Consider the following 25,356-nt stretch of genomic DNA (forward strand, 5'->3'; position numbering starts at 1 on the left):
TCCTTGGAGTAGATAAGAATATCGTCGATGAAAACGATGACGAATTTGTCTAAGTACGGCTTGCAAACGCGATTCATGAGATCCATGAACGCGGCCGGTGCATTGGTGAGCCCAAAAGGCATCACTAGGAACTCATAATGACCATAACGAGTCCTAAATGCGGTTTTATGTACGTCTTCATCTCTGACTTTCAGTTAATGGTAGCCTGACCTCAAGTCAATCTTCGAGAAATAACTTGCCCCTTGTAACTGATCGAACAAATCGTCGATCCTCGGCAAAGGATACCTATTCTTTATCGTGACCTTATTAAGCTCACGATAATCGATGCACAGACGCATCGATCCATCCTTCTTTTTGACAAACAAGATAGGTGCTTCCCAAGGAGACGAACTAGGTTTGATGAAACCTTTAGCTAGCAGTTCATCCAGTTGTGTCCTTAACTCCTTCATTTCGGTTGGTGCTAACCTGTAAGGTGCTCTAGCACAGGTGCTACCCCAGGGATGATGTCAATCCTGAATTCCACTTGCCTACTTGGTGGCAAACCAGGTAGTTCTTCCGGAAAAACTTCTGGGTATTCAGAAATGACGGGGATGTCTTCTATCTTCGGTTTAGGCTCATCAATAATCACTTGTGCCATGTAGATGACACAACCCTTCTTTAAACACTTTGAAGCTTTGAGCATAGTCACTTGCTCAGGCAATCCATACTAGGTATCTCCCCGAATGGTAAGCGATTCACCAGACGGAGTCTTTATCACCACTTGCTTTCTGTTGCAGACGATTTGGGCCTGGTTGTGAGATAACCAGTCCATACCCAATACTATGTCAAAACCGGCCAAATTAAAGGGAAGTAGAGATAGAGGAAAAGAGTGGTTCTTAATGGATATAACACATCCATCTAACACAGTAGAAACGGTTTCTATGGTGCCCTCTGCTAACTCTACCTCATAGTTTACACTCAAGGTTTTGACAGGCATATTCAGCAATTTGCAAAATTTATGATCTACGAAAGACTTATCAGCGCCTGAATCAAAAAGTACTCTTGCAAAGATATCATTTACAAGAAAAGTACCTGTGATCACGTTATCATCTTGCACGGCTTCTTTCGCATCCATCCTGAAGACTCTTGCATTAGTCTTCTTGGCCTCTTCAGGCTTCTTGGCGTATTTAGGGCAGTTGGTTTTAATGTGCCCCTTCTCGTTGCAACTGTAGCAAGTTGCATCCTTCAGCTTTTTGCAATCCAAGGTCTTGTGGTCCTTGGACTTGCATATCCCGCAAGCAAATGACTTTGACTGAGTCTGCGAGTTCGATTCGAGTCTACACTTTCCAAAGTGTTGTTTCTTGCAAATCTTGCACTTGGGCTTCTCACCAGATTGTTGCCCATCTCTCCTTGACTCAGACCCCCTCTTGTTATCACTGTTTCCACGGTGCTTCTTGCTCGACCTTCGTGAAGTATCATCTTCACGTTTTCTCTTCACAGCTTCTTTGTTCCTCAGCGATCTTTGTCTGACCGCATCCAGAGTGAGGGACAAAGATATGTCAGCTACAGATCTAAAGGTAGCTGGCCGAGAGGCCTTTACGCTTGCCTTTATCTCGGGGGCTAAACCACCGATAAAACGAGCTATTCTCTTTGGTTCCGGGGTTACCAGATACGGAACCAACCGGGACATTGTGTTGAAGCTCGTGAGGTAAGCTTGACAGTCAAGGTTTGTCATAACCAACGATAGAAAATCAGACTCTATCTTTTCAACCTTATGTTGAGGGCAGTAATTTTCCTTGATGAGAGAAATGAATTCCTCCCACGTCATGCTGTACAAAACAGCCTTCCCCGAGGCCTGAACCAACGATCTCCACCAAGCCAGGGCTTCACCCTTGAATGTTTGCGAAACAAACTTTACCACGTCTCTCTCTGCACAACCACTGATGTCCACCACGGTGTCCATCTCGTCTAACCAAGTCATACAATCTACCGCGCCCTTCTCCCCAGTGAAGTCTCGGGGTTTGCAAGATACGAAATACTTGTAGGTGCAACCCCTGGCGCGAGATGCATCAGTAAACACTTTTTCCTCAGGACGAACACTGTTTTCATTGGATGAGTGTTATCGTCGTCCTTTTTAAGCTTAGACGGAGCCGAGGGTGGTTTGCTGTGAGATTTTGAGTGGGTTTTTGGCTTTGAGTGTGGTGTAGATAGGGTTCTGCTCCGGGACTCAGTGTATTCTTCGTACTGTCGATCCAGGGCTGCCTTAACAGCATCGTCGACTAGTGCTTTCAATTCCGCGCCCGTTAAATGAACCTGGGCGTTATCATTTTCATCTTCTTTCGAATGACTATTCACTTCATTTGGATCAGCCATTGTAACTTGAATCTGCTACAGAAGATAATGACAAAGTTTTATTTAGGAGTTTATTATGGAATTGTCTTTTATGGCAATTCATTAACCATGGTAAACATAGACCATATCTGGTTAATTTGTTACTCACATTTATTTAGGATTTGAATATAGCTTATCCTAATTACAAACAATATTGTTAGTGGCACAAAAGCCTAGTCACAAGGACGTTTTTATAATATAAGCCGGGATTACAGAGAATCAAGGCATGAAGGTTTGAACCGTAGTCCTTTTACCTTTTCTGACAGGGAGTCATAGACTACAACTGCCTTTTGTCTTATATGACAATAAGTATGGCCCGTAGGCATTACATCGCTAATGGATGTTTAATAAGTTTGGCTCGTAGGCACTACATCGCTTAATGGATGTTTAATAAGTTCGGCCCGTAGGCACTACATCACTAATGGATGTTTAATAATTGATCATCTTCATTGACGATTTAACCCATGATTTACAAATCATTAATTTGGGCTTTGGAATCCTTAAAAGGATTCTTATATAAGAATGACGCGTGCGATTTTAACGAATCACATCTGCCAAGAATGTTAACATGATTACAGAGGTTAACAGGAAATCTGAATCTTTTAATCAGGTCTTACCATCTTGGTCGGGTCTTATAATGACACCCGGCTAGGTTTCACTCTTAAGATTCTTTATTTAGGCAGATTCAATTTAAAAGGAATGATTTTTGATTTATTTCATATATAATAACTAAAATGAAATTTATAACATAACCTTCCATTAATCTCAATAATGAATACACGTTGCCCTAAACGGGACTTTTTAAATAAAGAAATACCTACGCAGAGGTTTACAGAAAACAAGTCCACGCAGGGACCAAATACATAGATAGATGTCCGCACAGGGACTAAAAGATAAGTCCACGCAGGAACTGAAAGTAATTTTCCGCGTAGGGACTAAACACGATAAATGTCCACGCATGGACTAAATTGTAATAGTAAATACAACCATACATAAGGAGACTAATGATCTCGTTTCTTCCTCCCTTTCAGTAGGTTTGCTAAGCCTTTGAGGAATCCACGATTACTCTTACGTTCTTGTTCGAAGTCTCGTTCCACTCGGTTTAGACGGTGGACGATTTCTTCTTGCCCCGGTGGAGAAAAACGTGGCTGTTGCGACGGTTGCTGAACCGGAGGTCTAGGAGGTATTGGATACCCATGAGCTGAGTAATCTGGTCTCCAAGAGGTTCCATGGAGGGCATTGTAATTAGCCGCTACCACGTATGGATAGGCATCATAGTTATAGTTGTAGTGCGTGTGAGTCGGCTGCTCAAACGGATTGTATGCGGTGGAACCGCCGTACGCTGGTATAGGGTTATCATAGCCGAAAGGTGGCGGAGGTGGTGCAACTGGTGCAGAATTCACCTCTGCAGGGTGACCCGAAGGTTCACCTAATTGTGGTTCTTCAGGTACTGACGGAAAGTGACTCGCACTCGAGTGGCGAGGGGTGCTGAAATGGAATTCCCCTCCTCGGGTGGACATCCGTGCGCCTGATCTCCTACGCCTTGGCGGATCTGGAAGTACTGGTTGAACTGGTGGCGGTGGGGGCGGTGGCGTAACTCCCATGAAACGCGAATCCTCAGAAGAATCCTGATGTTGCTGTTGGTCATGAGGCGAGAAATGATGAGATGGTGTGAAGTACCAATTACATTGGTCAAACCTCGCCTGATAACTGTCGGGACCTTGATAGGGTGTTCCATGAAAGGATGACCCATCAGAGATCTCGATTGGATGATTGGGAGTACCTCTTGCAGGTTCTATGGGATCCGTGTCTTCATCCATATCTACCGCGTTATCTTCAGAGAAGTGATCCTCTGGTCCCAAAGGGTTATAACCTATTGGTTCTTGGACATAATCCGCTGGGTTGAATTGTCCTACGAAGAAAGGAGAAGGATCGCCATAAGAACGGTGCGAAGCAGATCGCTGGAGAGGTATGAACGAAGGTTGAGGGTTATTGGGTTCATTCTCTGAGTTTGGTCCAAAAGAATGACGGTATGAAGGTGTCGAACTATGCGAGGTAGAATGTCTTGCAGGTTCAAAGAGGTTCCTTCTACGCCTCTGTGGTTCCTCACTTCTTGTACTGGAAGGAGCTCGCATGTTCGAGGGTCCGGCCTCGTGATCATTGTGAGTAGTGATCGGTCCTTTGCCTCTTCCTCCTCTTCCTCGTCTAATTGCTGGTGGCATATTTCCTGCTTTCAAAACTTTAAATCACAATAAACAATAAAAGACAAACTGGAATAATAATTCGAATTTGTCCTATGTTCTTGTCTAGACTCAAGTATGTGCAATTGTGTCATTGAGATTAAACACAAAAGACTAGTGTTTAATTCACTCAACGTTGGCTCTGATACCAACCTGTCACACCCCGATTTCCACGTGTCTCACCGGTGGGCCCGGTGGGGGATTTCCGTGACGTAGTTGGCAACAATATAGTCAAACCACACAATATATGAATGCACAGCGGAAGCATAAAGATAAATATATTTCAACATTGAATGTAATATCAAAGTATCACCATTGTTGAAATAAAATCCACAGGGGATCAATAATAAGATAAAAATAATTGTTCAACAGACGTAGGCATCTTAAGCTTGCGAGACTTTTTATTGATGCTAAGGAGAAATATCCAGCCAATTACGCTTAGTACCTGCATTTAGTCTTTTTGGGAAAATACGTCAGTTTACACTGGTAAATACATTCAACCGACACTTTTGAAAAATGTTTATTAAAATTGATTTGAATGCACAAGGCACAAACTCTTTTATAACTTGGGATAATTTATGATTAAATCTTGTAAAGAATTACATGTTTACTATGTGTTCGGTCGCCCGGGTCGTGCCGGGTTAAAGTTTAATAGACACACCACATAGCATAAAACCGTGGCGGGAAAACCAACGGCTATACCTTTATAATCATGGACATAATGCCGGGTGTACGCCTACACCCGGATGTCAAGGTCGTGGCCATTTCGTAAAATGCTGCCAAGGATATCCGGACATGGTCATTAAGCTCCCAAAGGCATAAAGCCAACAAAACAAATTTTAAATGGTCATATTGATAATACCCAACTACTAATGAGTTGGGGTCAATTGCCCGACCAAGCGGTATTTTAAATACCGTAACCCAAGCCCGTTTAACGGAAAATAAGTTAAAAGTATTTACCTTTGCAAGTATAAATCCTTAATCGAATAAATGCAATTATCTTTTACTGGTCTCCTATTCTGGAACGAAGGTTTAAAAAAACCTATTAGAATCCGAACGGGTCTTTAATTTAGCCTTAGCTTAGACCGGTCAGTTTCAAAGGATAATTACGGTTTAATCACGTGAAAGGCGAAAACCGGGAATGGAATGTGATTTGGACCCAACAAGTTTGAAGACTTGTTTTATATGGGTATAACATCCACACTCTGGATTTTGGGGTCAAAACGATAAGGTTTGACCCGTTTCGGCTAGTTTATGTAAGCTAGTTACATAAACCGAACCGTGCGCGCAAAAGGCGTAACGGGTAACCGTAAGAGTCCTACACTGGTTTCCTAAGTCAATATGCTTTAAAGAGGTTGTGGTATCAGTAGGATACCTTCCATAATGCCCGTAACGAGTTTAAGTTCATATTATGCCCTGTAGGGGTATTTCGGTCTTTTTAAGGATTATAAAAGAGGTTTCTGAGTTCTATAGGAAATCTAAGTTTTCTGAACAGTTTATAAAGTTCAAAATACTCTATTTATTATTTAGAATCAGTAGCAACTGCAATCGGGTCAAAAGACCTTGTAGAACTCAAGTTATGTCTGAAAAGGGTATATTCGGTATTTACCGAACCGATGCCATAACCGCAGGTTATGAACAGGTTAAAAATAATTAAAAATCTTTAAAAATCCCAAAATGTTATTTTACATCAGTGTGTAAAAGGTTTGGTGTCGAAATCTGGGTTTTGATAGCCTTATGCTAATTGCGTTATTTAATTACTAAAGTTTCCGTAATTTGCGCTATTTAGCATAACTCCTATTCTGGACCTCGGATTGACGTGAAATTTTAGGGACATGCTTAGAAATCAGTAACTAAGGTTATGGTCCTTTCACATGTCCGAAATTCTCGTTTTAAATTAAAAAGGGCGTTACGGTCAACTTTTAAGCATTTAACGGAAATGTGTAAAAGACTCGGACAAACAACGAACCGGTCACAGAGGGTTATACCATCATGTAACCTGGTCCTAAGAGAGTTCTAAGGCATATCTAATTCATACTTTAATGGGTCAGAACTGAAGTCAAAGCATAAGTCAAAGTTTTGCGACTTTCGGTTCCGAACCGGGTCAAAACAGTAAATGGTCGGATCAAACAAGCTTAGACTAGTTAATATACTTATTATCATGTTTTATGAGTGTTAAAACAGGTTACACACCATCTACATTACTGATTATGCATAAAATCACAAAATAGCATTTCTGTTGACTTTTTCTAAGCACGTTTGACTCGACATTCGGACTAGTTAAAGTGGGAATCAGAGGGTGCCCTTTTAGGGTTTAGAGCCCACATGATTACCAACATATAACTTCTTTTGATTCGACAAACCACTGGACCATTTGTGATTTATCGCAAAGTCAATCGTTAATTACGACGGATTGACGTTTAAGCTAAACTATGCAAAAACTAAGCCACAAAGGGTTGGGCATACTTACAGAAGCTTGGTGGACGACTAGTGATGTTAGAAGAATGCTTGAGAGCTCCAGAAGTGAACTAGAAAGCAGGTTTGAGGTGTGTTGAACATTGGTGCATTACATTGCCTTTTATAGTGAAAAATGATGCACAAGATCATTACAACTCATCCTATAATTGCTCATGGATGATCAGCAGGTGTCCCTGAGTGCTAGGGGACATGTAGGGGGCGCCCATGCTTCAATTAAAGCATCCAAGATCGTTCACAAGCTCAAACAATGAATCTGTCCAAGTTTTCTGCATCTGGGACTTCCACGCGGCCCGCATTAAGATTCAGGCTAGGCTCACGCGGGCCGCCTGAATCCTAATGTCAGTAACCGAATCTACAGATGGCTCGCGGCCCGCCTGAACTTCCTTGTTTCGTTAATGCGGGCCGCCTGAGGCCTGAATTTCAAGATTTTCAAATCTTTTGTAATCATTAACCTGACATTTCGGTTTCGAAGGGGTAACCTTGCGATTTGGGCCTCGATTATTTACAAATAAGGGCCTCGCGACTATTACCCGCATTGTTAAGTCCCCGGTTAGTTTAATTACTATCCGGAAGGCCTTAACTTTTATTGTTGACGCTTTTAACCCCTCGCATACGAAATTTATCATAACTTTCTCGTTTTAAAACGGAACTCCGCGAAATTCATATCGTATATTCTAGTGAGCGTAATTTATTGTTACAACGTCTCGGGTTCGTCAAATGGTCACTCAGAGGTATAAATTAAACATGTTGACACATTTAACCCCTGTAGTTTGTAATCTCTCACTTTCTTCCGCGTTTCGCTCCGTACGATCCATGATTTATTCGTTTGAAGGTACGAGCATCATTTAGGGTTACTATACAGTATATTTACCCCTCGTTGACATTTTTAACCCTCGAATTTACATACTTTCAAGGTTTGTCAACTTTAGTCCTTTATTTAGTACTTAATACCATGTGTAAACTCAAGACACGTGTCAACACATTATTGGACACAAAATTTCGAGGTGTTACAAAAACTCACTTTATTAGCGAAAAGGGCATTATCGTCAATTACCGAGTCTATGCAAGAACTCTATGTTATGATTAGTTTAAAATTTAACAAAAATTCCAAAAATTCCAAAAAATCCTAAATATTATATCTTAACATTAGGTGGCAAGTTTGGTGTCAAAATTGAGTTTAAATATGATTTATGCCAAAAATGCCATTAAATTAATAAAAAGCTTTTATTTTACGATATTGCGCATAACTTCTATTTTAGACCATGAACTGATGTCAAATTTTTAGGACATGCTTATAAATCAGTAATAAAGGTTTTTGTCCTCTCAAATTTTCAAAAATCTCGTTTTTATATCAAAAGGGCATAATGGTCAACATTTAAGCATTTAACGGAAACATGCAAATGATTCAGATTTCGAAGGAACCATATAGTATAATCTCAGAGGGTTATACTAACATGTAATATAGTCCTAAAGGAACCTTAAGGCATAACTAAACTAATCTAAATTGGGTCGGAACTGAAAGTCAAAGCAAAAGTCTACTTTTGCGACTTTCGGTTGCGAACCGAGCCTAAACTCAGAATTGTCGGGTTGAACATAATGTTCTTATATTATTTACCAAGTTATTATAATGTTAAAACATGTTCCATAACCTCTGCATTACCAGTTATGAATTAATTTGTAAAAACTGACTCGTTTGACTTTTTATTAATATGTTTGACCCGACAATTGACTGAGATAATATGATAATTAGAAGGTGCCCTTTTAAGGGTTTATTAGCTACAAAATTACCAACACATAGCCACTTTCAATTCGAATAATGGCTGGACCGTTAGTGATTAATCACTAAGTCAAATCTTAATTACGACGACTTTGACTTTGGGTCATTAGGCTAATAAAACTTAAACTTAGGAAGCTAAGAACACTTACTATAGTCCTTAGCACGAATATTGAACTTGTGAAAGCTTCCTTTAGCTCCAGGAGGCTTCAAAGAGTGAGTTCGAGTGAAAACTTCAAATGTATGCAAGAACAAGAACAAAACAAGGGCCTTATATAGGAAGTTTAATGTTCCAAGATCAATCCATTTGTCCCTATGTTGTTACCAGATGTTCCCAAGTGTCCCTAGTGCATGAAAAACCATTTGCTCAGTCCCTGGTATCGAAATCAGCCATGCAATGGCGGTCGAACAGGCTGCAACATGCAGCTGTCCCCTTTTTGGTCGCTGGCACTGCTCTCGCGGCTCGTGTAAGAATTGAAGGTGGTCTACGCGGCCCGCGACAATGGGTATCTCCGGTAAAAAGTTTGAGAACTTTGCATTTTCAGTCCCTGGTCCATTTTAAGTTTATATAACTTCCATTTATTGCACTTATGACCCCCATAGTTAACTATTAAGGGCCTTGGGTCACATATTAACTCCGTTAAGCTCCCAGTTAGTTGTAACATCACCCGAAAAGTCTTGTTTTCATCGAAACTCCATAAAATTACTTTCCAATATTCTTGAGAGCAAAATATACAATTATTACAATGCTTTTGGGATCGTTAAAAGGTGACTCAGAGGTAACTTTTAACATGTTGACACTTTTAACCCCTACGCTTCGTAAAATTCTCAATTTAAGCACGAACGGCTTTCTGTGTTCAACAATTTTATTCATCAAAGAATACGAACATCTTATGAGGTCATTCAGAGGCACGAGCTTGGCATGATGACACGTTTGATCCTTTTACTTACATATTTACATTGTTTGACAATTGTAGTCCCTCCAGATTAATTCATTACACATTTAAAGTCCATGACACGTGTCATTACTTCATTGTACGTGATTTTGCGAGGTGTCACAACTGATTTATACAAGACATTGGTTTTTAGTAAGTGACTTAGATAACGAGGCGTGTGTAATATGATAAAAGCATGGTGGATACGCCGCTGGTACTTTCTATATATAAGTTCTTTTATTATATTACATATCGTAGCGTTATCTAAACCACTTCAAACATAGACAAGACATGCCATATTTTATACAAGACATGACATGTTTTATACAAGACATGACATATTTTACACAAGAAATGACATACTTTGGTTATTAAGTTAACCATCCATTATTTCTTTTAAATCATTTGAGTTTTCTATGATTTTATAAAAGAAACATTTTTGTAAAGGTTCATGGCTACTTTTGTAATAGTTAAATATTTCTTATAACATTCAAAGCCATGAATCGTCATCACAAAACCTTTGTTACTCACAGGCATTTTTATGCTGACGTTTTATTTTCACATATGTTTCAGGAGCTAATGTTTGATTATGAGCATGCAACACACAAAGGGCGGACTCGGGCCTTAGTGACATTAAAACTTGAAAGAAAATTATTGTACTTTGTTTATGTTTATTTCCAAGACAATGTAATCAGCTAATTCAATAATACAAAACTTTATGTACTATACGTTGTGACACAATAGTTCTGTGACATGACTCCCCGACGTTTCCGCCGTGGTTTGTTGTTTTACGTGGTCGGGGTGTTACAACTTGAATTTGAGTCTCTAAACATAAAGAGTTTGTTTTGTATTCTGTAAATTGTTCTCTATTATAGAGAGTGAAATGTAGTGGTATTTTGGATGATTTCTTTACATTGTTCTCTAAAACTTTGAGAAAATATGTATAGAGGGTGGGATGTGAATGTTCTTACAATAATGAATTGTACTTTGAATTTTTTCACCCTTAAAAACTCAAAGACACTTATGAACAAATGGTCTAGCAGTATGATGTTTGTCCCTCATAAAAAAATGAGTAAACCTTCGTTTTGCTCCCCGTGGTTTGATCGTTTTAAAGGTTTTGCCCCAATCATTTAAAAACGACCATTTTCCTCCAATACTCAATAGTTTTCTATGTTTTTTCCCATTTTGCTCGCTGCCTCAAACTCCATCCAAAGTATTCGTTAACTAAAAGGGCATTTCAGTAATTTTATAAATGTAAATATTAAATTATTTGTTATTAATTCCAATACTTATATATTCTATGAAACAACAGTATCTCTCCTCTCTCTCTTTCTTCCCCACTTTCTCAACCCTCTTTCCCATTATCATTATTCACGTCTTCTTCTTCACTCGCTCTAGTTCTAGTTCAATCAAATTGTTGTTGAGCTTGAAAACTTTCAATTAACCTTCAATTTTCAAACTATGTATGAACCTCACAACCACCACCACCACCACACATCCAAAAGTGGTCGTACAAATCTAGCATCATGCACTGTCGCCACAATCTTTCTCATAATAATCGCCATCGGCGTCTTCGTCTACTTCCTCCGCTTCAAACCTAAAAACCCTAAGATCACCGTCGATTCCGTACAGTTTCCAACCTTCTCCGTCTCTAACGACACCATCAATTTCACCTTCTACCCATTCGTCTCCGTCACAAACCCTAACTGCAACGCCTTCACTCACTATGACAGCTCCCTCCAGATCGCCTACTCTAACTCGCCGGCCGGATTCATCTTCATCCCCGCCGGAAAAATCGACGACAACCATACACAACACATATCGGCGAAGTTCGCCATCCAGTCATTTCCGATTACGACGAGGCCGCTGGTTACGACAGTGGATACGGTGGAAAACAGTGGTGTACCGGAGTTTGGGATGGGTGGTGGTGGCGGTGATGGTGATTGGTGATGTAGAAGAAAAAGAGAAGAGATGGGAGAGATAGTTTTTTTTTTAAAAATACATAAGTATAGGAATTAATAACTAATAATTTAATACTTACATTTATAAAATTACTGAAATGCCCTTTTAGTTAACGAATACTTTGGATGGAGTTAGAGGCGGAGAACAAAATGGAAAAAACATAGTAAACTATTGGAGGAAATGACCGTTTTAAATGATTGAGGCAAAACCTTTAAAACAACCAAACCATAAGGAGCAAAACGGAAGTTTACTCTAAAAAAATAATATGAGTTCAAATCTTTTCAAGTGAATGTTAGGTGATATTTAAACGTAAAAATCTAATATTCATGGAAAAAAAGAAGAAGAATAAAACTGGAGGGTAAACATTATAAAATAATTATTCTCATTGGACTAAAAGTAAAAATCACGAAATAGTTCAGGGTAAATCACATAACTACCCCCATTGTTCATCATTCCACTTTTTCCACAGTCCCATTCACAGAATCGAAAACTCCGGTGACTGTCATCCGACGAGATCCAGACGAACACCCTCATAAATCTCACCTTTTTCGCCTTCAATCCTACCGGAATATTCCCCAACCGTATTCTCCGCTCAACAGGTACAATCTTCAATTCCAATTAGGGCAAATTATACCATTAAATATCAATACACATTCAATTAGGTCAAAAATTGAACTCATGGTGCTTGTTTACTTGTTTATCTAATTCAGGATTTGTAATTTAATAATTTGTAATATTGCTAATTGAGTGAAATGATCTGATCTGATATGATATATTTAGGTTAGGGGAATTCTGGTGGTGTATAGATGGGGCTGGTGTTTACGCGATTGTTTTCATCACTTTTCGGAAACAAAGAAGCTAGGATCCTTGTGCTTGGGCTTGATAATGCTGGAAAAACAACAATACTTTGTATGATCTTGTGTATTTTATTGTGTTTACTGTTTTGTGGAAGTTAAGCTATGTGTTTGATTGTTGGTTGTTGATTGGTGTTTAGATCGGCTTCAGATGGGTGAAGTTGTCTCCACTATTCCAAGTTTGTTCTCTTTCTTCGTCTCGGTTTTGTAATTCGAATGCTATTTGGTTTTAACATGTGTGCAAGTGTGGTGTTTTGACATTGTTTTGTTGGATGTGCAGCGATCGGGTTTAATGTGGAGACGGTGCAGTATAATAATATAAAGTTTCAAGTTTGGGATCTCGGTATGTTTGCTAATTGTTTTTTGTTTGAGCTGCTGATCTTTTAATTGAGTAACAGTCAGATAGGTTTTGATGCCGGTTAGCTGTGTTATGAGTTGGTGTTTACTATGTTCGATGAAAGATGATAGTTCCCGAGCTGAATATGTGAAAGAATGAGAATGATGCTTGTTTTTTTTCGTAACATATGGTTCTAGGATTGTTTAAAACTCATTAAGGATTTTGGTTGGGAAATATATAGCTAGATAATACGAATCGAGTTCTAACAAATTAGGATCAATTTTAACAAAGTATGTTGGGGTGTAAGTGTGTAACAACGTTTTAGAATGGGTTTAGGTCAAAATGGGTCATTTTAAACATCAGGTCAGTTTGGTTTGGGTCAGAATGGGTTAGGTCAGAAACGGTCCAATTAAAGTTGCTGCCGGCTGTCCAGTGGTTGAATCGGAGATCAGAAGCTGCCAGCAGAGTAGGTGAATTGGAGATCCAGAAGCTATTGGTGGTGGTCCAGTGGGTGAATTCGAGATCAGAAGCTACCTGCGGTGGTCCAGTGGGTGAATCGGAGATCCAAAAGCTGCCAGCGGTGGTTTAGTGGCTGAATCAGAGATCCAGAGGTTGGATTTTGAGCCAATGATGAGATATAAAGATGTACAAAAGAAAAAAAAACATTGAAATCGCGAGTGATTTCTTCGGTTTTGGAGGCGTTGAAAATTTGAAATTGGGGACCGAGAGAGGTAGACTAGACCTTGCCGTCAAGAAATTGCCACCCATTCTAACCCTCTCAATCTTAAACCAGTACCCATCCTGACCTGTCCCCATAATTTCGTTAGAAATCTAACTACAACCCAAAATTATCCAAAAGGTTATTATAAATACCCAAAATGACCCAAAACTAAGAGCTTGGGTCAGCTTTGCCAGGCATGGTTATTATTGTAGAAAAACAATATTGAAGAGAACTTGTTTAGGATGGGGAAAAATGGTCATTTCCGTCACTGCGATATCACACTTTGTTCTCATATTCTCTAGCACAATAAAGGCTGAAAATCAGTGGTTGCCAAATCATGGTCAAATGTGAAGTCATTTTGAGTTCTTTTATGAATTATGATTCGAAGTTGTAGATATATGAAGCTGTAGTGGAGGTGAGAATGTGAGTGATGAGACAGATACTGAAAAGGGGTTTAAACATAATATCTTAAGCAATATGTATTTGTGACCAAATTAAGAATCCGGTAGGCAGTAAATCAGTAATAAGATTCCATCAAAAATAATTTCTGCTGTAGTTAGATATGATCAATGCCATAAATTGTTGGGATCGTAGGCTTTGGTAGCCGGCTCTAGTTAGGTTATTAGGCTTAATTAGTTAACCCTAATCATGTTCTATAAATACCCATGATGTAATTGTAATCTGTAACAGTTGTGAGCATAGTTGTCAATAGCGGCTATAGCGACCACTATAGCGCGCTATGTAGCGAGGCGACCAAGTGTCGCTATCTGGGTCATAGCGACCAATAGTGTGAATAGCGACAGTTAGGTTTTTTTTTTTTTTTTTTTTTTTGATGTAAATAGCAATTAGATATAGCTATAAAATACTGAAAAGGGGAAGAGCAGATTAGGCATGATTTACTAGAGTTGCATCTTTCCGAGGACATGGTCCAAGATAGGACTTCATGGAGGCGTAGGATTAGGGTTAAGGACTTCTAGAGGATATTGCAGAAAGGTCTTAGGGGTATTTTAGGGATGTAGGTTTTTCTTATTCTTTAAGTGACTTTACCAGTGATTGACTTCTTGTGTTTATGCCGGAATGAGGTTGTATGCTATTATACATGATTTACATTATAATGTGTCACTCTCTCACTCTGATCACTTTCTTGGTATAGGTGACTTCTTTTTTTTTTTCTATGTTCTATTTGTCTATATTCTTTGACTTGATGTGTTGGTATGTTGTTCGTCTTGGAGCCTCTCTTCTGGAAGCAGTCTCTCTATCCCTAGGGATAGAGGCAAGGTCTGTCTACATCCCACCCTCCCCAGACTCTATAAGTAGTTTTGCTATTTGTGGGATTTACTGGGTATGGTTGTTGTTGTTGTATACAGCTATAAAATAGCTGGATTTATAGGTTTTTGTTAAATATACATGTAAAATAGCATATATACCAAGGTATTTTGATATAATATACATATAAAAATTTTCAAAATTCTTTTTCTAGTGTGTCGCTATTTATAAAATAACGGTCGCTATTTGTCGCTATTCGCTATGTAGCATATAGGTCCCTTGTCGCTATTCGCTATTAACAACTATGGTTGTGAGCATCTAATAGAAGTGAAACCCTAGTTGCAACCCGTGGACGTAGGTCACCTTGACCAAACCACGTAAATTATCGTGTCTTTATTTTCTGCTAGAGTGTGTCTATGTGTGTGTTTGTTCGCTTCTGCTTGAGCCTACTCTGATCCGATACCTAACATAAATGTTTTGGTATGCATACGTCAAAGGAGATGCTGTATATAGTTCACGAAAAATATGTTCTTGAATGGACTATTCTGTTGGGATCTTTTTGGCTCTCTCAAAGACTTTTATATTCATATCCCTTTTCACTTTGATAAAATTCTCTGCATAATATTCATTTTGTCTCTGTTTTAGTATATCTTGCTAATACAACATTTTTTATGATACAGGTGGGCAAACCAGCATCAGGTACGTGGTTGACTGTGGCTAATACCATTTTTGATTTTGCTATTTTTTTCTCATTATCTTATTACATATTAAGATAATACACTGGCATATATAAAAATTTTGTCAAGTTGGCAGGTTGACTTTGCCAATTTTTTTTTTTTTATAGTTTGTCAGCTGATAAATCGTGAGTTCTTTTAGGCCATACTGGAGATGCTATTTTCCAAATACTCAAGCCATAATCTATGTGGTCGATTCAAGTGACACAGAAAGACTAGTAATTGCTAAAGAAGAATTTCATGCAATTTTAGAGGTATCCTTCTTCTTCTTCTTCTTCTTTTTAAAATTTCGCTTTGAGCTTTTCGTTAATTCCTTTATATTAGTCTTATAACACGAATCATATCTCGTCTGTTTCTAAAATAGGAGGAAGAGTTAAAAGGTGCTGTGGTTCTCATATTCGCTAACAAGCAGGTTGATACATTTAAGTTGTCACACAAGCAAACTAAGAGGGTGTTTGGGGTTGAGTTTTGAAAATAGATTATGCGTTTTGAATAATCAGAATCAGATAATTAACTGTAACAAAACGTGATGTTGAAAGATAGTGTTTGGATTTGATTATGTTGCTTGATATCACAATAATCAGATAATCAACTATTTGAGTGTTTGGCAAATATATATTTAAAAAAATAAACAAGTGAATCCTTTTTTTAAACGCAAATAATCAATTTTTGGAAAACTGCGTTTTGTTGCAGTAGTGGGGGAGCTGCTTTTGCAAAACTGCGTTTTGTAACTTTCTAAACGCAAATAATCAATTTTTTTTTAATTTTTTTTACCCAAACACTCAAAATTGATTATTTACGATTTCAAAACTCAATAATCTAAAAATCTCCTTCAAAACTCCACCCCAAAACCCTCTAAATCTTTTTACATTTGATTCATCAATAATCATTAGCTTCATTTCCAAGTAATTGGCCATTATGTTTTCAACGTTAATAGGATCTTCCCGGTGCACTTGATGATGCTGCTGTGACGGAATCCCTGGAGTTGCACAAAATAAAAAACCGTCAGTGGTCAATATTTAAAACATCTGCAATCAAAGGCGAAGGCCTCTTTGAGGGCCTAGACTGGTGCGCTCAGTTCTGATTATATTGTATGCTTTTATACGTTCGTATGTAGCTCTATGGTCATGTTTAGAATGTATCATTTTAATGGCAGGTTGAGCAACACACTCAAGTCTGGAGGTGGCTAAACCTTTCTCGTCAGGTGCCGCACACACAAGTTCGTGACTTATTAGTCTGATTGATATGGTCTTTAGCTGTGAAAGCCATAATGTCTTTTGAAGGCCGAATACTGATGTATTACTGAAGTATCTAAACTGTAGTGTCATACCACCATTTTTCTTGTTTGGTACATCTTTGGTTGCTTCATAGCTCGATTGTTATACTACATTACTTTCTGTTCGAAAATTTTCTTCCATAGATCATATAACTTCTGTTTTCTCCTTTTGTGGCTGGATGTTTATGTTTGTTGTTATAAATCATTATGCTTTATGGGATTGACTAGGTTATAACCCCGTGTATTACACGGGTTGAATAAATGAATTTTATATACCAAATAATAAAACATTATCTTTTTAAAAGCCTCCTTTATTGCACGGGTTGAAAAATGTAATTTTTTTATATCTATTTATCTACTATGATAAAAGAAACCAAGTTTTGGACACGTGTCATTCATTGAAGGTATTCTCAAATCTATACTTATCTTATATTAATTAAATAAATAAATAATAAATTAATATTAAATCTTATCGTATTTTAATAAAATATTATCCTCAAATCTAAACTGTTAATTTAATATATTTTTATTCAACCTGTGTAAAACACGGGGTTTTTAAAAATATAATTTTTTTTATTATTTACTATAAATATAAACTTTTTTCTTATTTACTATACAAAGTTACATTTATATAACCCGTGTAATACACGAAGTTTTTAAAGATATAACTTTTTATCATATGCTATGTAAAATTAGATTTATTCAACACATGTAATACACAGAGTTTTTTAAGAATATATATTTTTTATTATTTGGTAGATTTTCAACCCAACTATACATGAGTTTTTTTTAATGATGATAACATGCAAAGTGAATAAATTCAAATTTAAATAACTATGGACTAACTTTAATTTTAAATGTTATGCTTTTAAACAGTTTACGTAACAAATGTGCTAATGCATGTGAAGAAATTCAAATTCAAATTTAAAATTTAGATGTAATTATCTAGATGTGCCATGAGGGAAAAAAAACCGTATGAGCTTATAAATATATATTACTTTGGAATTCGTTTATTAGATTTGATTAAATATTATTGATAATAAAAATTCGTATTAGATATAGATAAGGCGAGTGAGGAGTTTTGTTTTCGGCTCTTAACCTAACTACGCGTGACGGTTGCAACTTGCGAGTCACCACCAGGGTAATCTTATCAAACCCCATGAAGTATAACGACTTGTAACACGTGACGGTTGCGACTTATAACACGGATCTTAAAGGGTTATAGAGGGTTGTAGTAAGCATACTAAATCACATGGTTAGTAATAGATAACGTTACGCCTTAATGATCATGATAGCCCATAATAAACCACAACGGGCTTTATTAGGCCGAGTTACATCTTAAAAGGTCAGATGGGTTGTAGTCATTCATAGTGGGCAATAATAGACCATGTCACTATACGTGTCTTAATGGATTATATTGGGCCTTAATAGTCATAATAGCTCTTACACTGTGTTCCCGAGTTAAGTTAAAAGAGAGAAAAGAAAAGATTCTTTCATTTTCTTTTCTTTTCTCTCCGGTTCTTTCCAAATTGGAAAGATTAATTTTATACAAAAAATCTCTTATTTTCTCTTCTTTTCTCTCCTTTAATAAAACTCTGGAACACAACTAAAAATTATTTCCTTCCAAATCTATTCTTTTCTCTCATATAATGAAACTCGGGAACATAGCGTTAATGAAGCAAGATGGGGTTTATAAGGCCAAGTTACATCTTAGGGTCATAGATATCATGGGAAAACCTCTTATTTGGGGTGTCGAGAAGGAACAACTTTTGGGTTTAATTAGACTTCTTCGATTGAACTACTCTTTCTACGAAGCTTTACTACTGCCAAAAATGTTGAATGTCATTAATTTACACACTGATAGTTGATTACTTGTGCTGTGAATCTTTATTTTGAATTAGGTTTTTTTATTACATTTGTTTATTCAAGTCTAAGGCAAATTGCGAATTAACATCTCGTTTAATCAATTAGTTATAACAAATGTCTTCCTTGTCAAATGGATTGATCAATCTTTTTTTACAACCCAAAGTCCTTTTTTTTCAGTTTCGGCAAGTTTCCCAACCTTTATTTATTTTCAATAACTAGGTTAGAACTCCGTGTATTACACGGGTTGAATAAATATAATTTTATATATTAAATAATAAAAAGTTATATCTTTATGACCCCATATATTGTACGGGATAAATAAATGTAATTTTATATATCAAATAATAAAAAAAATTATATCTTTAAAAACCATGTGTATTACACAGATTAAATAAATGTAATTTTAGATATTAAATACTAAAAATATCACATTCTTAAAAAAAACCCGTGTATAATCGGGTTGAATAAATCTACCAAATAATAAAAAAATTACACTCTTAAAAACCCCGTATATTACACGTGTTGAATAGATCTAAAAAAGAATTTTATCTTTAAAAGCCATTTGTATTACACAGATTTAAATAAATGTAATTTTGTATATTAAATATTAAAAACGTCGTATCTTTAAAAAACCATGTATAGTCGGGTTGAAAAATCTACCAAATAATAAAAAAAATTACATTCTTAAAAGACCTCGTGTATTACCATCGCTACCCCTTATCCGTCTTTGTGGTTACCATGTGTATTACACATATTAAATAAATGTAATTTTGTATATTAAACACTAAAAACGTCGTACCTTTAAAAAACTCGTGTATAGTCGGGTTGAAAAATCCACCAAATAATAAAAAAAATTACATCCTTAAAAGACCTTGTGTATTACCATCGCTAGCCCTTATCCGCTTTGTGGTTCTCTTTTAGTGAGTGTGGTGCCTTCACTCATCTATTAATATTTTTTCAACCAAGTGAACTTTTTAGAAAAAAATATCTTGGCCTAACTTAGTTAAGCAAACAAAAAATCATAACTAAACATCAACAAACAAAATCAAACATGAAATAATTAACTAAATTAAAACAACCTACAAGTTAATAGGTTACATAGTGTCGTTCTACAAATTAATAGGAGATTTTTGAGTGTGGTAATGAGTAAGAAAGATAGGTATTTGTTTTAAAAATATATTAAATTAACAATTTAGATTTGAGGATAATATTTTATTAAAGTATGATAAGATTTAATATTAATTTATTATTTATTTATTTAGTTAATATAAGATAAGTATGGATTTGAGAATACCTTCAATGAATGACACGTGTCTAAAAACTGGTTTCTTTTATTATAGTAGATAGATTAAGCGAGAATGTGATTTAATAGAAATAGAATATTATTAAAATATTCTATAACTCTATATTATTTAGATAAAATTACACCGTTTGTCCTTGTTGTTTCTGCCAAATTTCAATGTAGGGCACTGATAGTTTTTTGTTGCAAAATCAGTTATTAACTTTCTAATTTGTCACAATGTTGAGTACTAAGGTCAAACCTTGTTAACTTTTTTTTTTAAGTTTTAATAAAATGACTAAAATGCCCTTTAATAAATAGAAAGTCTATTTTTAATTAAAAATATTTGACTAAATAATTTAATGTTTTATTTATATTTATATTTTTATATTTTTCTGTTATATTTACATTTTTTTTTGTAAAATTATATGGATTTGAAGTTTATTATTTATAAACTTTGAGTTTATATATAATATTATTTTGATTAAGTTAAAAAGTTTATTTTACTAGCACATTATTATATATAAACTCAAAGTTTATAAATAATAATTTTATAAAAAATATAAATAAAACAGAAAAATACAAAAATATAAATATAAATAAAACTTTACATTATTTTAGTCAAATATAACTAATTAAGAAATAGACTCTCTAGATATTAAAGAGCATTTTAGTCATTTTAGTAAGACTTAACAAAAAAAGTTAACGAGGTTTGGACTTAGCACTCAACATTGTGATAAGATTTGGTCTTAGTACTCAACATTGTGGCAAGATTTGGTCTTAGTACTCAACATTGTAACAAATTAGAACATTAATACCTGATTTTACAACAAAAAACTATTAGTACCTGACATTAAAATTTGACAGAAACCACAAAGACCAACGGTGTAATTTTTTCTATTATTTACAAAAAGACTTCCTACATTTTTTTGTCGTCTTTATTGAATTTTGCAACCTAAAACCTTTTGGCAATGAAAGTTTGTAGACAAATAAGTAACTGTTTTATGACACGGTACCGAGTACATTTGAATGCAACCTTTTAAAATAAAGGTTAGCATTTAAATTTTCACAAGGCCCATCCTATAACATAAGTTGCAAAATTCAATAAAATTTGCAAGCAAGTTTTAGTGAATTCGTAACTTTTTAATATAATAGTTGCAAACGCAATAAAATTTTGCATTTTTTAATGAAAAAAGTCGTATTAGATCTTTTAATGCAATATTTATTTTCAATAAAATCGCGTTAAAGTCATATGCAACTCATTTGAAAAACGGTGTTTTTGCTTCTAAGGCCACTCGGTGTGGGGGTCGTCCAGGCCTGGCGACCCCCCCCCCCCCCAACATTATTTCCCCTGGGTCGGCGTCGTCGTGATTGGCAGGGACTAGACGTTGAGGACGGGCGAATAAGGACAAAATTTTGAGCCTCTTCTCCTCTCACACAAATATACATATAACTAATATATATATATATATATAGAGTAAGGTTCTAGAGTGAACACTAGGTTGAGAGTGAACTGTGTGAACTAATCTAGGCCATTGGATTACATCATCTAGAGATTTTTAAACAATGGCAAGATTGTAATTATAATGTTGTAACTCCCCTTTAAAATAAATGATATAAGGGTATTTGTGTCTTTTATAAATTGCATTTATTAAACCATATAATCAAAATCCCTAAAATCTCGCTAGTTTCCGTATATACAAGATACATAGTTGTTAGTGCATACACATGTGTACAGTCTCGCTAGTATCAGTTTATACAATATACACAGCTGTTAGTTTATACAAATGTGTACAGTCTCGCTAACTATCAGTTTATAAAAGATAAACAACTGTTAGTTTATACACATGTGTACAGTCTTTTAAACATCTGTGTATTATATTCAGAAATGGCTACATATGTGTATATTAACAATATACAGTATATTAGGCATGCACACGAGTAGATTGATATAAAAATTATGAAATTAATGAAAATGAAACATATCAGATGTATGCAAAAATAAATAACTTCATCGCATATTCAAAAAAAAAAAAAAGATTAACGCCCAAAAATAATTACAATTTCAATCTCAGAGAAAATTTTTAATGTTTATTGAAAATTATAAAAAAGTTAAAAACAATGTATTATGATATCTAGAGTGAGTAGGAGTTGGGTAGAAAGCCTTATTTTCCTAGAAAGTCTAGGAAGCAATTAGAACGTGACATGTGGCATTGAAAGATTTTAACTAAAAGGACAATTGTGTAATTTGAAATTTTATTTTAATTTTGGAATTTATATCCCATTAACTAAATATGCACGATTTTATGGTTATTGATTCTCCATGATTTGTGAATTACTACCAGATGTAAATATCAATCAAATTCTCATTCGTTCTTTTCACAATCTTGATCAACTTTATTCGTAAATCATTTTTTACGTGAGAGATAGTTATGGCTTCAAACACAATTCTTGATTGCGGATATGGGAAATACACTTCTTTTTCTGTTTACTATTATCTGGTCTGTATCGATTTTTAATTATGTCTGGAAACCACCAGAATGTTCTTGACGTTGTGTTTTAACAGCAAGCAGATTCATACAGTTGTGTTTTAGCATTCAGATTCATACAGTTGTGTTTTAATAGCAAGTAGATTCATACAGTTGTGTTTTAGCATTCAGATTCATACAGTTGTGTTTTAGCATTCAGATTCATACAGTTGTGTTTTAACAACAAGCAGATTCAAACAGTTGTGTTTTAGCATTCAAATTCATACAGTTGTGTTTTAACAGTAAGCAGATTCATTCAGTTGTGTTTTAACAGCAAGCAGATTCATACAGTTGTGTTTTAACAGCAAGCAGATTCATACAGTTGTGTTTTAGCATTCAGTTTCATACAGTTGTGTTTTAACAGCAAGCAGATTCATACAGTTGTGTTTTAACAACAAGCAGATTCATACGTTGTGTTTTACCATCCATGTTGGTAATTGTCACACCCCCCAAAATCCACTCGCGGAGTATCACCGCTTGGAGGTGTGACTGACCAGGATCAAGCCACCAATCATATTGAACAATATATATATGTATATATGTGTAATTCAACCAAACCAATATGAAAGGTGTTCAAACATAAGTATAATCTCAACGTTTAGCGGAAGCATGAAAGTAAACCCAACATAAGTATAAGTATGTAATGTCATAAACGTTTAACAAAGCATTCACGATCCTTGTCCACAACGACCGCGCCTCCCAGTGCAAGCTCCAAGTGTACCTAACAACCTGCAAGGCATGTAACAGAGAATCAACAACTAGTTGAGCGAGTTCACAGTGGGTTGTTTAGTAATAGTGTTCATTTCGTAAAACGTTTGCTTGTTTAGTAACCCATATATCGTTTATAATTACATCGCGGCCCTCCAGGCATGTTTGCGAAGATTAGTAGGGGTTTTCCATGTATTTTAGACTAGTTTTATTTGTATCGCGGCCATTCCAGGCATGTGTGCGAAGATCAGTATCAGTATCGCGGCCATTACAGGCATGTGTGCGAAGAGTAGTGGGGGCTTCCCCATGTATCACTAGTCTAGCAGTATCTATAAGTGACCTTTCCCAACCGAGGTCAGTAATCCATAATTCCCAATAACAACGTAAGTACAGATAATCATCCAATCCCATTCCCTACCCCGGGAATCCCATGCCTTGGTAAGAGTGTGAACTCACCTTGGTTTGCTCGGTATGCTAAGTATGTGCACACAAGAAATCAGTCAAGTCCTATAGTACGCACGTGTACATAATCAGTTTGTATTCACGAAGTTCGCACATAAGTATATTCACAGCGAATAATGAATCAATGATCACCAAGTAGCACAAAGCACGTATTCAAGTTCATACAAGTCATGCGCAACACTTAACTGCAGTTAACTAACTGGGTTAACTCTTAATAGAAATAAACTAAGTTACCGTGCAAATTACCCCTTCGACGAACACCCCTGTTTCGTCGTTAAGCCCCTTCGACGAAACCCCTTTTGTTTCGTCGTGATGTCTTCGGCGAAACACTTGTGTTTCGCCAAATGTGTTTCGTCGTCCGGTGTTTCGTCAAAACACCAGTTACGTCACATACATATCAGTTACAGAAAATATCTCAGAAAAACCCTAATCATGCTAACAGCCGTCATCAATCATCATCGATCATCATTATCAGTAATTCATGGATATTCAATCAATCATACGGAGCCAAACATCATTCTTAACCATTTATTCATATAACGAGCATACGAGAACACGAATCCTCCCTATCAATCAGTTTATGTCATTGAATTATAAACCGCTTTCAATTTAACAACGAGAACCCTATGTGCTAACGGATTATCCTTTTCATCATTATCATTCGGACCATGATTACCGGTTTCATTACCGTTCACAATGATCATTATCAACAACCTATCAAGGAATTTAAACATAAGATCGAGCATTGCATAACATAATAAATCATGTTTTTCGGTTAGTATATAGCAAGGATACAAACTAACAATCATGCAAGGATTAAACCCTAACCGTAATAGATGGGGAAAATAACTCTAGAGGGCTTCAAGGATCCAAGGTTTGCCGTCAACAGTGAGAGAGCTCTAGGGTTTCCAACTTTTTGCCAAAGGTGTTACGAATGGAACAGAATAGTGAATAAATATTTCGTGTAATGGGTTGGGCCCCTAATGGGCTTCGGTGAATCGTGGGCCGGCGAAACACACTGTTTCGTCGAACAAAGGATGGCGAAACACATCAGTGTTTCGTCGGGTTGTTTAATGGCGAAACACTCTTGTTTCGTCTACTCGTTTTGTCTGCTGGGTTATCATATCACTTAAACATATTACAACGTATACACTTAAACATCCAAACACATAAGCATGCACAATCACCATACACTTTATCATGTCACAACGTATATAGTTACAAAGCAAACAACTTAAGCAAACAGTTAACATACATTTAATGCGAAAACAGAATCTTGGAAACTCGAGTTGTCACATTATCCTCAACTTGAAAGAAATTTCGTCCCGAAATTTAGCATGTGGTTACTGAGGAAGCTAGGTAAGTTGTATCGTTTACTGATTTTCCTGGGGTGTCACATCATCCCCCCGTTGATTTGGAATTTCGTCCCGAAATTCGGTAGTAGCTTCAGCCTCAGTAGTAGTTGCATTGTTCTGGAATAACTGGGGATACTTGGGTTCCATCTGGTCTTCTCGTTCCCAGGTGTACTCTGGGCCACGACGGGAGTTCCAACGAACTCGAACCAGA

At 36.3% G+C, this 25,356-nt stretch overlaps 1 protein-coding gene across 1 annotated transcript; it reads left to right on the forward strand.

Annotated features, from left to right (window-relative positions):
* Positions 1 to 12,197: 12,197 nt before the first annotated feature.
* Positions 12,198 to 17,117, forward strand: LOC110940244 (ADP-ribosylation factor 1). The gene is made up of 9 exons (XM_022181795.2): positions 12,198 to 12,358; positions 12,540 to 12,668; positions 12,754 to 12,792; positions 12,894 to 12,956; positions 15,618 to 15,636; positions 15,814 to 15,925; positions 16,036 to 16,083; positions 16,609 to 16,739; positions 16,828 to 17,117. Exons 2-9 carry the CDS (start codon positions 12,566 to 12,568, stop codon positions 16,859 to 16,861), a joined length of 549 nt encoding a protein of 182 aa, XP_022037487.1. The 5' UTR covers positions 12,198 to 12,358; positions 12,540 to 12,565; the 3' UTR covers positions 16,862 to 17,117.
* Positions 17,118 to 25,356: the final 8,239 nt, after the last annotated feature.

Source organism: Helianthus annuus, chromosome 6 (genome assembly GCF_002127325.2).
Source record: "Helianthus annuus cultivar XRQ/B chromosome 6, HanXRQr2.0-SUNRISE, whole genome shotgun sequence".
Classification (NCBI taxonomy): domain Eukaryota; kingdom Viridiplantae; phylum Streptophyta; class Magnoliopsida; order Asterales; family Asteraceae; genus Helianthus; species Helianthus annuus.

Excerpts from the sequence above, each read along its gene's own strand:
- LOC110940244 (XM_022181795.2), top strand. The coding sequence starts at position 12,566 with ATGGGGCTGGTGTTTACGCGATTGTTTTCATCACTTTTCGGAAACAAA. Across the intron at positions 12,793-12,893 it reads AGTTGTCTCCACTATTCCAA|CGATCGGGTTTAATGTGGAG; the intron begins GTTTGTTCTCTT and ends TTGGATGTGCAG. Across the intron at positions 15,926-16,035 it reads AATTTCATGCAATTTTAGAG|GAGGAAGAGTTAAAAGGTGC; the intron begins GTATCCTTCTTC and ends TTTCTAAAATAG.